This window comes from Naumovozyma dairenensis, chromosome 5, assembly GCF_000227115.2.
Source record: "Naumovozyma dairenensis CBS 421 chromosome 5, complete genome".
Classification (NCBI taxonomy): domain Eukaryota; kingdom Fungi; phylum Ascomycota; class Saccharomycetes; order Saccharomycetales; family Saccharomycetaceae; genus Naumovozyma; species Naumovozyma dairenensis.
In genome coordinates, this window is record NC_016483.1 from 1,156,443 (window position 1) to 1,174,143 (window position 17,701).

The 17,701-nt window shown below is 30.6% G+C and overlaps 6 protein-coding genes across 6 annotated transcripts; 4 read left to right on the forward strand and 2 right to left on the reverse strand.

The window, feature by feature from the left end:
• Positions 1–56: 56 nt before the first annotated feature.
• On the reverse strand, positions 57–1,412 carry NDAI0E05050 (uncharacterized protein; the record flags this gene model as incomplete). The annotated part of the gene is made up of 1 exon (XM_003670517.1): positions 57–1,412. The coding sequence occupies one exon, from the start codon at positions 1,410–1,412 to the stop codon at positions 57–59; it is 1,356 nt and encodes a 451-aa protein (XP_003670565.1).
• Positions 1,413–2,673: 1,261 nt separating this feature from the next.
• Positions 2,674–2,934, forward strand: PCC1 (chromatin DNA-binding EKC/KEOPS complex subunit PCC1; the record flags this gene model as incomplete). The annotated part of the gene is made up of 1 exon (XM_003670518.1): positions 2,674–2,934. The coding sequence occupies one exon, from the start codon at positions 2,674–2,676 to the stop codon at positions 2,932–2,934; it is 261 nt and encodes an 86-aa protein (XP_003670566.1).
• Positions 2,935–3,373: 439 nt separating this feature from the next.
• Positions 3,374–8,044, forward strand: ESL2 (Esl2p; the record flags this gene model as incomplete). Its single annotated transcript, XM_003670519.1, has 1 exon — positions 3,374–8,044. The coding sequence occupies one exon, from the start codon at positions 3,374–3,376 to the stop codon at positions 8,042–8,044; it is 4,671 nt and encodes a 1,556-aa protein (XP_003670567.1).
• Positions 8,045–9,526: 1,482 nt separating this feature from the next.
• PCK1 (phosphoenolpyruvate carboxykinase PCK1) lies at positions 9,527–11,182 on the forward strand (the record flags this gene model as incomplete). Its single annotated transcript, XM_003670520.1, has 1 exon — positions 9,527–11,182. The coding sequence occupies one exon, from the start codon at positions 9,527–9,529 to the stop codon at positions 11,180–11,182; it is 1,656 nt and encodes a 551-aa protein (XP_003670568.1).
• Positions 11,183–11,946: 764 nt separating this feature from the next.
• On the forward strand, positions 11,947–14,616 carry BAS1 (Bas1p; the record flags this gene model as incomplete). The annotated part of the gene is made up of 1 exon (XM_003670521.1): positions 11,947–14,616. The coding sequence occupies one exon, from the start codon at positions 11,947–11,949 to the stop codon at positions 14,614–14,616; it is 2,670 nt and encodes an 889-aa protein (XP_003670569.1).
• A 686-nt stretch (positions 14,617–15,302) lies between these two features.
• Positions 15,303–16,409, reverse strand: SKG1 (Skg1p; the record flags this gene model as incomplete). The annotated part of the gene is made up of 1 exon (XM_003670522.1): positions 15,303–16,409. The coding sequence occupies one exon, from the start codon at positions 16,407–16,409 to the stop codon at positions 15,303–15,305; it is 1,107 nt and encodes a 368-aa protein (XP_003670570.1).
• Positions 16,410–17,701: the final 1,292 nt, after the last annotated feature.

The following is a 17,701-nucleotide window of genomic DNA, read 5'->3' on the forward strand; positions in this document are numbered from 1 at the left end:
TGTAAACGATAAAAAGAAGTGGGAAAATATAATAGAGAAGGCGGTACGAAAAATGCTTATGATAATGCGAAGATTCTGAATGATGAAATTTTATTTGAATTTGCTTCTATTTCAAATGAAATTTTATCTTGTTTACCTTGGTTTGTTTGATAATTTAACAAATTGAATAACATACCATCGCAGCATAATTCGTAATTGTGTGATAATGAAAGAGAAGAGGAAATTGGCGATGGATTATTCAAAGTAATTTTGAATTTTTTGTCATTTATTGGGAAATAGATTATTCCATCTTCATCAATATTCTGGATATTTTTTTGGCCTAATTCATTTGAATAACCTTTCATTATATTTTTAATTAGTTGTTGTTTATTATATGGATGTGATTTATATGCCAACACATGTAAATTATTTTTTAAGGGATCAGATAATGGGGATGGGATATAATTATATTCTAATTTTGGGGTATTCATTAAATTGAAATAACTGAATGAATCATTTAATATTATATGTGATTTATCATTACAACTTTCAATGGTAATATTTAAATTTAAATTATAATTTGATAATATTTCATCACTTGCTAATTTAAATCTTTCCAGACCTAAATTTGAATATTTTTCATCATTAGAACAAAGATGTAATAAATTTGCATGGAATCCCATTGATAACACTATGAAGAAGTATATTGTATTTTTTCCCCCCGTTTTTCCAGATGATGATGATGATGATGGTGAATGAGGTAGAATCAAACTGTATAATGGGAATGGAGATACAGTTAATTTGTTTAATAAAAATTTTTGAAAGATATCAATTGGACAATTCAAATTTAATGAATTTGACCAAGCGTTGGCAGTTCCCATTGGTATTGTTAAGATATTTAGATTTATTTTCGAAGTTTGAGGCTGCTGAGGTGGTAAATTATTGAAGAATTCTGAAATTGTAGTATCACCAGATAAAAATATTAAATTATAGTCAATTTTAGTGGTATCTTTCGTTTTGATCGAGAAATTATTTGCAAAAGATTTGATTGAATCCTTTGAAGTTGTTTTAAACAATTCAAATTTAATATTCAATTTTGATAAAATTGGTTCCATTATGATTGCATAAAAATCATTTTCCTTATTTCTTCCCAACCCAGAATGAGTTGAATCGATTATAATTAGTTTTGTGTTGTTTTTTTCATAATCAGAATTAAGAATAAGATCTTTTGAAGTGGTTAGAATGGTTGGTATATTATTGTTATGAAGTTGTTGTTGTTGTTGTTGTTGTTGTTGTTGTTGTTTCTGAATTAACTGAAGGGAATCGTATTTAGAAGGATCACTATTTTGTTTCCTAGTAAATTTCACAGAATAATGGATGTTATCAATGGTAATTAAATATTTTTCATTTTTTTCTTGACCGTTGGTAGACATATCTATATATGTTTGTATTTTTATTATTGATGGTATGAATTATTATTTTTTTATTTGTAATATACTCTTATTTAGACTTCATCATGAGACGAATTGATGTGTTAGAAGTTCACTCCTTTAATGTCACAACTAGGTGCAAGATTTATTTATATTTCGTCATAAGATTATGAGATTTTTCAGTTTCAAATCTAAAGATTCAGTTAAGATTTGTAGATTGAAAGTATGTGTCTGTGGCCATGTTAAGATTCTCTACAAGAGAAAATAAACCATTCAAAATTCATTTTATTTTAGTCTGTATGGTCTAGTGCATGGTACATTAAAAAGAAAAAATATTCTCATTATACTGAGGAATACATTTGCATACGTTTCTCGATTATTATTCAACTATTTTATATATTAGTGTATATTGATAGAAAGAAAATAGTATACCATAACATTACATTACACAGTCATTCCGTATTATTTATAGATTAATTTTTTTCTTGTTCTGTTAAACAATGCATATTGGAAATAGCTGAGTAGTGTATTGTATTGCAATGTAGTGTAGTGTAATGTTATTATACGGACAATAGTGTACCATAGAATCTGTCTAGCTAGTTCCACCTGACAGCGCTATATACATGCATATATATATTATATATGGTATGATAATATGGCATATATAGTCTAGCTTAGTAATTTGTGACGCAGAGACGTACTACCACTGCTTAGTAACCAATTTCAGTTTAGCGTCACAGACATAACGTCGGTGTACAATAACTAGGAGAGTTATTTTTGGTTGATACCACCATCATCTCCTTTTACAGATATACCACCACCATCTACTTTTACAGATATACTACACTCCCACAACTAGTTGATATTGATGAAACACTATAAAACGGCCATGTTCGTAATATATGATACGTTGAGTGTAGTGTAGTGTAATATAATATAATATAATATAATATAATATAATAGGACGATTGTCGGTTACCCGGCAAGCGGCAATTTCAAATTTCAAATTTCAAATTCAAAAATGTACTGCGCATATAATATATAATGTATAGTATATAGCATATAGTGTATAGTGTATAGCATATAATGTATAATGCATAGCATATAGTCCAGCTATAGCATATATTTAATGATAGAGGCCTAGACAGCTGTAAGGATACATACAACAGTACAAAGGTAGACGCTGACGCTGACAGATACAGCTGGTTGATTACTTACTTACTGAGAAGAAACGACACGACACGACACCTCAGAGAGCATCAAGATGAGAACGTTAGATTACACTTTAGAAATAAGGATCCCATTCCCAGAGGAACGCATGGCTACCATTGCACAACAGGTATTGAGTCCAGACCCCATTTTGAAACCAGAGGATTTCCAAGTGGAATATTTGAAACCTGCGACACAACATAACAATGTGTTACTGGTTAAATTCCAAAGTATAGACGAAAGAGTATTAAGAGTCGGGGTGAGTAGTGTCTTGGATAGTATCAAGACCATTCTAGAGACCATGGACGAGCTGTAACGAGGAAAACTGTAGCAAGGTGGTTGGTTATCCATTGTATGATCATATAGTTGGTATAATTGGTATAGTTAGTATAGTTAGTATAGTTATAGATATTAATATTAAGTGGGGCCGTTTGAAATGACAACGGTTGTGTTACCCGGTGTTCTATGAAATCTATGTATTGTACTACTGTATCATTTTATTGTATGTGTATGCGTTTAATATATGGAAAATTAAAACGTAGCGAACTCCTGTAATAAACAAAATAAAACAAATATATACGGGAGATCAAGAATAAAACCATAACAACTTTCACTTTCACTTTCTTCATCGGTTTGTTTTATTGTAGTTCGTTTCTTCCCCAGTTAGGTTGATTAACTCCCCGGTACAAACCGTCAATAGCATTAATAATAATCATAATAATACACAATTTTTAATTAATACCTGATAGACTAATATGCCTCAGGCTTCTTCTTCAACCCTACGAAATTTAGTAAGACTGCCTCCAACAAATACTGCTACAGCTACAGCTACAGCTACAAATACAACTACAGTTGATCCTGCATATAACAACGAGAATAATAACAATAATAATTTTGATGATAACAGCATCAATGATGGAATTATCAATAATACCAATAATACTATAGACTCTATCAATAATAACATTACAAATAGCATCGGTAATATAGCACGTCCAAAGAGACATAGCTCCAATTCTTATAATAATTATAAAACTATACCCTTTACCAAAAGACGAATAGCCGCTTGCACTCCAATTAATATCAATAATAATAACGACAACTATAATAATAATGAAAACATGATCTTAATGAATAATAATAACAATAATAATAACATCAACAACTCCTTTATAGATAATTTGGATTATTTATCCAATACAAACAACAATACTAACATGAGTACAATGGCTCAATATACTCCCTCTAAAGGAACTACCATATCAAGAAGACCAAGCATAATAATAAGAAAACAACAACAACAACAACAACAATCGCATTTTACAACTGCTACAACAATAAAATCTCCATCAAATCATACTTCTGTCAATATAACTCCTCAAGCTTCAAATTATGATCCTGCTTCGGAACCTCCAAATTCTCCTTATTATTTAACAACAAATTCATATTCAAATATGAAAAATAATAATAACGCTAATACTACTAATACAAACAATACCATACAACCATCTCCATTACCATTACCATTACCAATGGATATACCGACAAATAATAGTAATAATAATAATAATAATAATATAACAAGATCAAATAATAACAATCCTCAATCAAGATATTTCTCTCCGTCTCCATTGCCTCCTCCCTTGCAACAAAATCATCATCAACAACAACAAACATCTCATCTTAATCCAATCTCTTTGTCTAATTCAACTTCAACTTCAAACCCAAATATAAATTCATCTGCATTAAATAACAACAACAACAACAACAATAATAATACTAACACTGACAACAACAATTCAAATAATAATAATTCAAATAACAATAAGACAACTAATAACCCGCATGACGATAACAATAATAATAATAATAATAACAATAACCAACAACCTCCTCCACCACCTCCTCCTGGCTCTTCTATAACCACGAAAACTTCAAGTCAAGCTTTGATACAAAAATTACAAGATATTTATAAATTGATTGTTAAACAAGAAATTCAATTACAAGATCGTTGTTCACAATTAACCACATCACAAACAACTGACTTGAAAAATTTATGGACCATTTATAAAATTAATTTGGATTTAATTAACAATTATATTAATTTCATAACAAATGCCCTTTTACCAACGCAATCTAAAAATGATTTACATATTGGTGAAGAAATTATTGAAATTTATAGAATTGAAAGAAGATTATGGGTTTATGGTACAATCACATTCTTAGATGTACTTAAAAGTTTTTCCAATTTTATGGACCCTGAAGTTTGTTGTCAATTTATTAGTCATGTTTTCATCGCCATTTCATTAATATTAAATGATATCCCCATGAAATATTCAATCCAATGGTTACAACGTCTTGGTGATTTATCAAGAATGGCCATTGCATTATACCCTTCAGGGTTCATTGATTGGAAATTAAGTGCTGAACATTGGTATAATGAGGCAATGAAATTCACTTATTCTCATGGGAAATTATATTATCATATGTCTACAGTTCAACAAAATACATTGGAAGCATTTGTTAATTTGGGGAAAAGTGTATTTTGTCAAGAAACTTTTACTCCATCACAACAATATATGCAATTAGTCATTGATAACATTTATCAAAGAGCTTTCGTGGAAAGAAATAATGGCAATCATAGAAATTTACAATTAATTGAATATTTAAAACATACCGAAGTAATGTTATTACCAACTTTTTTGGAAAGTTTAGATTTACAAAATGTTGTGTTAGTTTATTTCCAGACTAAATTCGGCATACTAGACTCAACTCCACAACCACAAACGTCAGACAACAATAATAATACAAACGGAGCAAACGTAAATATACCATACTCTTCTTCTTCTACTACTACTTCTTCTTCTTCTTCTTCCGATAACACTACAAGATCATTCACTACCATAGATATCTTTAGAAATCAAGATATGTTTATTCAAAATCCTGATCATTTAAAATATTTCTTTAGACATTCAGGAACTTTTGCTCAATCTCATATCTTACAATTAGTTGGTTTCGGTGATCCAAAAAATCCATTTGCTTTATTATTCGAATTACCAAAATTTTTAAAAGATCGTAAGGATAAAAAATCAAAACGTAAAAATTCACAAACTGCAACAACAACAACAATAACTGCAAATACTTCTCAAACAACAACAACCACCACAAATAATAATATTGTAAATATGACAGACAACAACATTAATACAAATAATGACAATGACAATGGTAATTGTCCAAGTAAAGACGGGTCCATGATGTCAATTGATTACATAAATAATATTAATTTGAATTCAAATTCATCTAATATTAATCAATTATTTGATAATAATTATTCAAATATTTTATGTGAAGAATTTTTCGAAAATATTGATTTATTACAATTCCCATATAAGATCCCACAAACTATTGAAATTTGGTTAGAATCATTGAAAAATATTAATTTAATTTCATTAAAATGTAGTATCATTGTTTTGAAAAAATTCTTAAATGGTCCAATATTAATTGCATTACCACATTTATTAACTTGGATTCATTTCATAATTTCAATCCTTTTAAAAATTGAAAATTCAATAACTGATAATCAAAGTAAAATTTTTTGGTATTCATTTTTAAAATGTATAATACCATGGAATTCAATCGTGAATTTTTTAAACGTTTTAATGGTTTATTTATTAGATAATATTAATGATGAAAATTTCAAATTAATCATTTCATTATCAAATAAATATAACTCAATGTCATCATCATCATTGAATGAAATGTTGAAGTTTTTTAACCAAAATGAAAATTTACCTGAAATTTGGAAATGTTGGGGAACCCTATGGTTTGATGTCATTTGTAATAAAAATATTAATTCAGATACAACTTTTTTGAATCAAAATAATAATAATACTACTACTACTACTAAAAATAATGGTGAAGATATTCTTAATGATAATTATGATACTGATAAAACTTTAAGAGCAATGGGTATTGAAGATCATACAATTTTGGATTGTCCATTAGATGGTATTGGATTTGTAGCCAATGATGAAGATGGTATCAACTTTTATAAAAGATCAATTAGATTGATCTTTTTATGTAAATCAATGATTGAAACTTTCCCCAATTTAGGTCTCAAGATAAGTCATGAAACTTCAAATTATTGTCGTAATACAAAAATTCCTCAAAATTTCATTCTAAATAATTTTGCATTTAAATTAACAAATCTGTATGATCCATCACTCATCATCATTCCACAAACAGAACAGAACATTGAAAATGAAAATGAAAATGAAAATGATGATCTAGAATTCAATAAATCAATCTTATCAAATATTATGGAATTTTTCCAAATTCATGAACCAATTGAAGAAATTAATTTAAATTTACAACTACAACCACCTTTAAGTATATTAGGAGGTAATGAAAATATTTTCAATTATCTTGGTTATAAAAGATTAAATTTTAATATTCAATCATTCCATGAAAATGGTGAAATCATTAGTGGGTCCATTTATTCATCATGGCCAATAGATTATAATAAATTCAAAGAACAGCAACAACAACAACAACAACAAGAGCATCTTGTCAACGATTCAACAATGAAAAACGAAAATGTCACCGTGGGCGATATTACCCCCGAGGATGCATCATTTAAAGAGTTTATGAAATTATCATTTCATTTAAAATTATCCACAAGATCAAACAATTCTCAAACACAAAATACTCATAAGATGGGGGTTAGTATTAATAAACACAGAACATTTTTCGTCTTTGATGCAACATCGTGGTTAAGACATTTTGCTCATATTTATAAATTATCCAAAAATGGGTTTTTAAAATTTGCTGTCTGTTTAACCACATTCCAAGAATTGAGATTCTTAAGAAAATCTAAAGATGGTAATGTAGTCGAAGCATCAACAAGAGCTATCATTACAATGAGACAATTATATAAAGAGGGTAAATTATTACCATTAAGATTTACAGGTAATGTAGCCACTGATATTGAAGAACATTTAGAATTTGAAGAACAAATTACTTGGAGATCTCATGTTGATGAATTTGTCATTGAAGCCATTATTAGATCTCAAGAAAGGTTTAAAACAAAATCAATTCAAAATTATAATCTTTATAATGACGATGATGATGATGATGATGATACAAAAACGGGCACTACTACTTTATCCAATACAAGTGTTGGTGTTGATAATAATGTAAATAATAGTAGAAATACGAATGTTGAGAATGAATTAGTTACAGGATTTTCATCTCCAACACCTTTACCTATTGATGTTACTGCCGATGACAAAATGAATAAGAATCAAATCAATGATATTGCAAATGCCAATGCCACGAGTGATATTGATATCGATATTGATGCAAATGATGATGAAGGTGAATTATTTTTATTGATGAAGAAAATTTCCAATATGTTGTTTTAATTACAGATGATGATAATATGAGACGTAAAGCACAAGGACAAGGAATTAAAACTTTTGGTACTCAAGTTATCTTTTCTGCATGTACTGTTATGGGTAACGATGAAAACCTCTGTACAAATTAGATTATTGAAAGCAGAGGTTTTTACAATGCCGGAAATGAAGAATATATATCTTAAAGAGACCCTATACCATACCATACCATACCATACCATGAGATCTATGTTGCATATATACGAATAAATTGATACACATACACATACACATATACAGGATATATATATATATATATATATATATCGAACTGTATCCATTATTTTAAATTACATTGAAAATAAATTGATTTTTAGTACATACGGAGTTACATATTACATATGAAAGCTTCCGATGCATGTAGACTAAACTTATCTGGAATATCTAGGCAATGTTACTTAATGCAAACAAACATGAATTATACTATAGGAGCTTACTGGGCCAAAATTTGCTTATGTTCCTACAATAAGTAAAGCATTGACATCTGTTTTTCATAAACAATGATTTTTATTTACTGACGCCGGTATAAGTCCGGCCCCTAAAAATATGCCTGATATCATCTTCTTTTCCACAGTCGGTTTCCATTATACATTCATGAATCTATACTATCTAAGCAAAACGTTTAGTTGAATTCTATAGAGAGAGAAAGAGAGAGATCACAACCAATTAACAGAAATACCATCAATGAAATAGGATTCACAACAATAATAGGGAGGCTTCAACCCATTCAGATTTCTCATTCCAAATCCCGGATTGATGGAGTTATTTGCCGAGTTGTAGTAGAAATGGTCCTCCGTCAATCCGGGAAAACCCATTTCCCGACTTCTCCCGTGCCCACTCGCCGGCCGGCCCGGCTGTGGTGAACTGCAGGAGACAAACACCCATACCAACTCCGGTTCACCTAGTAAGTAAAATAACACGAAAAAATATGACACAAAAATAATATACACATTAACAACTGGGGCAAAGGCAAAGATAAAGCCAAGTAATAAGTAAAAGGAAGAATGGAGAGAGGGAATCTCTCTACTGGAAGCATATTCATAATATACATGCATAACTTAGTTGAGTAACGTGGCAACTGTTATAGTAGTACTGATGGTATTATTATTATTATTATCACTGAAGTAATTGGTTCAAAAACAAGTTTACTCCGGAGTCTCTGCTCAACAGCAATAGTAATAGTGTAAGAGTAATAACGAGGGCTCTTTGAAGATTTTAAGGGCGAACGACTGACAAAAAAGAATCTTAGGGTATATAAAGTTTCAATATTTGCAATATATCTCGTTTTCTTCAATTTGTATCTCTCTTTCTTTCTACTTTTCTCATTCATCTTCTTCCTTTTAACGGTACACAATACGGTACACAATACAGTACACAATACAGTACACAATACAGTACACACAAAATAACTATAACTGCAATAAAACAAAAACAAAATACAACAACACAAATATGTCTCCAATCAAAGCCTCTAATACTCCCATCGATCCAACGGATAGTAATCAAGTTGAACAAAAAATTAGACAAGAATTAGATTTGAGTAAAGATGTCACTACTATCAGACGTAATGCTCCTGCAGCAATTCTTTACGAAGATGCCTTACACGAAAGGAATACAATCATTTCTTCCACTGGTGCATTGGTTGCTTATTCTGGTGAAAAAACTGGTAGATCTCCACGTGATAAACGTATCGTCGAAGAAGAAACTTCCAAAGATGATATTTGGTGGGGGCCCGTCAATAAACCATGTTCTGAAAGAACTTGGTCCATTAATCGTGAAAGAGCCGCTGATTATTTAAGAACAAGAGATCATTTATACATTGTAGATGCCTTTGCAGGTTGGGATCCAGAATATAGAATTAAAGTTCGTGTCGTTTGTGCAAGAGCTTACCATGCATTATTCATGACTAATATGTTAATTAGACCAACTCAAGAAGAATTGGCTGAATTCGGTGAACCTGATTTCACTGTATGGAATGCTGGTCAATTCCCTGCTAATTTCCATACTCAAGATATGTCCTCAAAGACAACAATTGAAATTAATTTCAAAGCTATGGAAATGGTCATATTGGGTACAGAATATGCTGGTGAAATGAAAAAGGGGATTTTTACTGTTATGTTTTATTTAATGCCCGTTCATCATAATATCTTAACTTTACATTCTTCAGCTAATCAAGGTATTCGAAATGGTGACGTCACTTTATTCTTTGGTTTGAGTGGTACAGGGAAGACTACTTTATCCGCTGACCCACATAGATTATTAATTGGTGATGATGAACATTGTTGGTCCGATAAGGGTGTTTTTAACATTGAAGGTGGTTGTTACGCTAAATGTATTAATTTGTCTCATGAAAAGGAACCTGAAATTTTTGAAGCTATTAAATATGGTTCTATCTTAGAAAATGTCATTTATGATCCAAAGACTCGTGTGGTCCATTACGATGATTCTACATTAACGGAAAATACAAGATGTGCATACCCAATTGAATTTATTCCAAGTGCCAAAATCCCATGTTTAGCTGATACTCATCCAAGTAATATTATCTTATTAACTTGTGATGCATCTGGTGTTTTACCTCCAGTTTCTAAATTAACTCCAGAACAAGTCATGTATCATTTCATTTCTGGGTACACTTCCAAAATGGCAGGTACTGAACAAGGTGTCACTGAACCTGAACCAACTTTCTCCTCATGTTTTGGTCAACCTTTCTTAGCTTTACATCCAATTAGATACGCCACAATGTTAGCTAAAAAGATTTCTAAACATAGTGCTAACGCTTGGTTAATTAATACAGGTTGGACTGGTTCTTCTTATGTCTCTGGTGGTAAACGTTGCCCATTGAAATATACAAGAGCTATCTTGGATTCCATTCATGATGGATCATTAGCCAAACAAGAATTTGAAACTTTACCAGTTTTCAATTTACAAGTTCCAACTAACGTAAATAACGTTCCAAAGGAATTATTGAATCCAGCAAAGAATTGGGCACAAGGTGAGGCTAAATATAATGCTGCAGTTTCTAATTTAGCTTCCTTATTTGTAGAAAATTTCAAGATTTATCAAGATAAAGCAACTCCTGAGGTTTTAGCAGCTGCTCCAAGAATCTAAGTTATGCGATTCTTTTTCTTTTCTTTTTTATTATCCTTGAATATAATATATTAACACATAATAAGAATAATATTCCTGTCCAATGTAAAGCAAATTGAGGCAAAGCAGAACAAACGAACAAACAAATAGTATTGATAATTGGACCATTATCATATACGCATATACATATTAATATACATATCTTTGTATATAGTCATATATAAACATATATATTTCTGAATAAACAAATTTAAAACTTATGACAAGACAAACACACATCAATATCAACCGTTCATGATTGTTGATTTTTCATCTCTGTAATTGTAATTGTTTATGTGTCATTTTCCTCTAAAGAAAGAAAACATGGCTTCCATTCGAAACTCACGCAGACTGAAAAAATACCAATTTTTAAATTTTTTTTTTTTCGAATTTGAAATTTTTTGGTTTTGTAAGAATGTAAAAAAATCGATGACTACAAGAAGCTTCAATGAGAAGTCGAGGTTTTCACTTATGTATTTTAAAAAAACCTAAACAGAAAGAACCCTTCAAAAATTAAAAGATTAAAATTAGGAATGACTATATTGCTTATTCTGTAAAGTCATTTTGAAAAATTCTAGGCAAAAAAAAAAACAGATCTTCCTTCCAATATAAAATAAATAGCGTTTCGAGCTCTATCTCTTAACTACAAGAACTAATTACTGAGTGCACATACTGAAGGTTTTATATACTAAACCCAGAAAAGAATACCCTAATATTTTTTTCTTTTGATCTTTTCTGTCTAGAAAATGACAAGCAGTTCGACATTCACTGAAAAAAATGTTACAACCATACCCTCAGATACAATTCGCAATGATATAACACACCAAGATGAGAAACACCAAAAAAGTACAACGAGAATAGAAAAGAAAAAAGAGAAAAAAAACACTGCATTTGATCTACTTGATGTAACAAAATCACTAGGTTACCAGATTCATAGGAAATCAGGTAGAAATTCATGGTCAAAAGATGATGATAAAAAATTGAAAAAATTAATCAATGATACTTTAATTAATATGAACTATAATAATGGTATTGATGACATCAAAACTATCCAGCAATCAATGTCTATTACGAAAGAAATACCATGGGATTTATTAGCTACTGAATTTAATGCAACAACAAATGATAATCACAATAAAAAAGTTACGAACAAACGAACAGCAAAAGATTTAAGGAAAAGATGGTCTGGTTCATTAGATCCAAATTTGAAAAAGGGTAAATGGACACCTGAGGAAGATGAACTATTAATCAAAGCTTATTCAAAACACGGATCTCATTGGCTTAGTGTATCAATGGAAATACCAGGTAGAACTGAAGATCAATGTGCAAAACGTTATATTGAAGTATTGGGACCAAGTAGTGAAGGTAGATTAAGAGATTGGACAAATGAGGAAGATTTATCATTAATTAGTAAAGTAAAAAAATATGGTACCAAATGGAGGAAAATTTCATCAGAAATGGAATTTAGACCTAGTTTAACTTGTAGAAATAGATGGAGAAAAATTATAACATTAGTCATTAGAAATCAAGCTTCAAATGAAATTACTCAAGCTGTTAAAGAAAATAAAAGTTTAAACTTAGATGGAATTTCAAATGACTCAAAGGGAAATGATTCAAATAAAGAGGAGAGAAATAGACAAGATAATTTGCAGAATGCCGATCGACCAATAACTAAAATAAATGAAAAATCAATGGCTACTACTATGGAACAAGTACATTCAATCCTACCACTTAAGACAAATGACAAAAATCAATCCGATCCTGATACAGCAGAAAGAATAAATTCCAATCGAGAAGGAACGCCGTCTACTTTATTTGATATTAGACATTTACATCCATTAACAGAACTGACTTCCCCATTATCAAATACAAATTTGAATCAAATAAATCAACCTCATAATAGTAATAGTAGGACTGATTTAATAAGTCACCAAACATCCTATACTAACAATAATAGTAACCATAATATAATAAATTCGTTGGCAAATTCAGCAGAACATTCACAAAATATCAATACTAATAACAACAACGTCAATGATAATGCTGCATTCAAGACCAACGGAAGCATACAAACTATACCATCGAACCATTATAAAACAAACCCATCCTCTCCCTCTATAAAATCTAATATAAATACAGAAATGCAATGGAAATTCACTTTAAAAGACGGTCGAGGTTTGTCAATTTCTAATGGGTCCATAGATACACCAGAGTTAGTAAAAGAACTTATCGAACAAGCTAAAAAATATTCTTTAAAGATTTCCATTCATCAACATATTCACAACCATTATGGTTCACAACCTGTAATCAATAATCAAAATAATATTCATACTTTGAAATCTAATACAACTTCGTCAGTTCCAAATCTACAACTATGGGAGAATCAGAACAGTACGACTAACAATAACAACAATAATAATAATAATGATAATAATACTTTGAACTCTCATTTATTCGATTTGTTTGGAACTAAACATACTTCTGCCAATCCCCATTATCATGAGAATAATGATACAACTACCACTCTTCAAAACAATAATAATACAGAAAATGCATTTTTATCCAAATCTCCTACCTTTTCACCCTTTGGATTCGATCATAAGGCAAATTTATTTTCACCTCCATCTTTTCAACAGTTCCCAGACTTATCACAATCCAACTTTAATACAGATTCAAATTCTAATAATGTTACTAATGATCATGTTAATCCAGTACAACACCTTGCACAACAGCAGGATTCTACAATAATTTCAACCACTCAAGTGCATTTCTCATCAACAAATGAAAGCAATATCTTAGATGAAGCCATTGAAAAATCAGATAAACAATCATCTGTTACTAGCAATGCTACACCTGGTTCAACTGATTCATTTAGTACACCTGGAAGTGTACCTGATGTTGGACCAAATAGAATATCACATTTCAATTACTTACCACCTACTTTAAAACCCCAATTAAGTTCATCTGATAATGTCACAAGAACTGCTGATTTAAATAAATTATTAAATCCGAGCCCTAGTAGTAATAATTCCGCTCATAATTCACAAACAAATGAAAAAAGAAAGAAAAGGAAAAGAAAGAAAAGCACAAGCTTTAACAATAGTTCAAGTAATACTCCTTCATCTGTCTCTACCAATAATTCTACGTCGACAGGTATTCATTTAAGTTATCCCACTACCAACACTAATAAAAAATTGAAAAAAAATTCGGAACATATGAGTGATGCAACTCTGCCTAAGTACTCAAATAGTGCTTCGATAAATCTTGAGCCCTCTGAGAATTCAACAACCCAACGGAAAACTAATGCTACTTCCTCAGAATTTTTAGAAGAAGATGGTGTCGATTTTTGGGAGAGTTTACGTTCATTGGCCAATGTCCCAACATCAAATGATAGCAATAGTGGTAATAATGGATGACAATGGTGACACTAATAATAACAACATAAACAATGATAGTGATAAAGCACAAGTTACATATGAGGAAGATGGACATAATGATAGCAATGTTTCAACAAATTTATTAACGCAATTTTCGAAGCACCTAACTATATGATATTCTTAGATTTCTTAACTGATAAAAACTGTTGATTGATACCTAAGCAGAGCATATTTGTGAGATATTCGAGAATGGTTACTTCACTTCATATGTTTACTAGAAGTAGGTAGTTAAGTACGTAATAACGAGACAGTAGACAGACACAAGCTATCTCATGTAATATTTTTATATGAGAAATTCCAAAAGGCCCTCTTACATATTCAATTTTTGAATCTATAATGTATAGATCAATATCTAATGTTAGGTATTGGTCATATCTTTCGGAGCAATGTAGTGTTATATCTAACTAGAAAAGGTTTATAGGAAAATTTAAATTCATCTGATTTGCAACTCCTTGCTTAGACAATAAATGTTTTGAAGGGAGCTATGGCAGCTTGGTTTGATTGTGACAATACAAATATAACCTACAAAAGATAAAATATTTATACAGTCGGAATATATTACATAACAGAATGTTTCATTTTCATTTCATGTTTTTAATGGGTATTATTTAGTGAATTGCAGTTACTATTTTTTTTTCATTTTTTTCATTTTCTATTTAATTTTGTTATTTGGGTTTTAAACTATCAATGAAAGCTCTTTTATTCTCTGCATAATTAGTAAATTCATTTTCATACTGATCTTCTTCTTCAATTACATTATTATCGTTGGCAAAATCGTAATTATTTTTTAATGAATAATTGTTATTACCACTACTACTATTGTCATCTTTCCTTAATGACGATGTTACTGAGTCATCGATATCTATATGTTGATTGATTTGACGCTCTTCACGCTGCCTCTGACTCTTTGGAGTATCAAATACATTTTCTATTGGCTTTTCAGGTAGCGTCAAATTTAAATTTGATTTACTTTGTGTAGTAGTCAATGAAGAATTATCTCTTGTATGAAATGAATTATTTGATTGATTCAAATTATGTACTATTGGTGAGTTTAATCCATTCAACTTACTTATATTCGAGGTTGAAGCTCTTTTAGGATAATATGAACCGAAATCTTGATTATGCAAGTTTCTAATAAAGTCATCACTACTTGTCGATTCATGAAATTGGAAACTGTGACTATCATCTGGAGCAATAATTGTGGAACCTGTTCCCATTGTTGTACCAGAATTTAATTTCCCCTTTGAGTCGTTAATACCGGACATTATTGGTATCATTTGATCATAAACACTAATTTTTCTTTGATTAGTTGGAAACGAAGAGTCGAAAGAAGCCGTAGAACTATCTTGTATACTGGTAAATTTATTGGTATTGTGAGGTGACGTTGATGTATGTTGTTGGGCTGCAACGGATGGGTTTGGTATTGACATTGAGTTTATTTTTCTACGATATGCTGGAACAAAATATTTCGATTTCCTAGTATTTCTTGGTTGGGCTGTATCGGAGTTATCACTACCTTCATTTTGATCCGTTGAGATATCATTTGTTACTGTGTTTGTATTACTCTTTGGATCATTTTGTTGTAAAGATGCCAAATTGTCGAAGCTGATAAATCCGGTTTCATCATACACAGCTCTTTCTAATTCTTGATCCATTTCCTCCTCTTTCCTAAATCTCCTTTGCAATCTCCACCAAAAAAAAGAAGCTATAAAGACACCCACAGCAATAGGTATACCAACAGCACAGCCAACTGCTACCGAGACTCTACTCATCGTTATAGGTTAGATTTGTGATTATGATTATTCTTTTCGAACAAACTTATTGAACTTATGTAGGACGCAATGTTTGCAGATCTTTGATTTAATATTCAATTTCTCTTTTGAATGTTGAGTTAAAGATAATAAGCGAATGTAGTTGTGGGGGACCTCCTTTACTCTAGTAAATATTTTTACTCTTCACTGATTAGATTTGTTTTTGTAAAAGAATGATAAAGCAAAGAATGAAAATCTGGTTTAGACTACCAATTTCTCTTGAGAACAGCGATTGTAAATAGTTGACTTGAAGAATCCTTATTGGATGGCAATTATGGGCTTAATTGTGTCAAGTACTGCATCAAAAACAAGTCTCTGATACTTCGATGTTTCTATTCATAGTCTGATCTTTTTTCTTCACAAAATCAACATGATATTTTTTTTTGTTCGAATTCTTGATTCGAGAATTATTTACCGGATTAGGAAGGTAACCCTATATGAGGAGAAAAGAAAGTTAGGGTTGAAAATTATACTAGAAAACAACACGCCCTAGAATAAGGCCTAATACCAACCGGTACTTTCACGACAGAATTAGTGTAGGGACCTACGTAATCTATTCTTACATGGTTGGATGCACAATTATTTAGCAACAGGATATTCTATCTAGCTTTACTATATTCTTTTTTTCCATAAAGGTTACCGTTAGTTCAGCAGGAGTCTTCTGACCAGCTATAAAAAGTATATGAAAATCATTTTATGCACGATCGAATAAAAATGAAAAGACATTTTAATTTACTGAAGCTGTACCAGAAGGGTAACCTATTGTATTGGATATCAATTGGAGCAGTGCTTTATATGCTTTGTAGAGGAGTAAATTATTCTGTTGGTAGTTTTGTTTTGCAAATTGCTAGCTCCTGTCATTTAGGGAACAGCTGAATTATATTTTTGGCAGCTAAAAGGTGACGGAAAACTACAATATATTTACTACTTATTTCTTTACAAAACACTTCATGCAATAAACCTAACTACTCTACTGCAGTTGTTATGAAGCACTGAGCCTACTTGTACACATGTTTGATCTTTTATTTGAACAGTACGTTAAGATTGAATAATCTTTTAGTTGTACTTTACCTCTTACTGATAGTTCAGGGTTATCAATGAACGCTTTTCGATATAACATATAGGTTACTTATTTTATATAATAAATGTAGAAAGTAAAAAGATAAATACCTAAAGAAATTATAATTTGGTGCAATTATTATTCAGCTGTTGCTATCACATGCTCAGATCTACAAGCATGGGTGTAGCTTAGA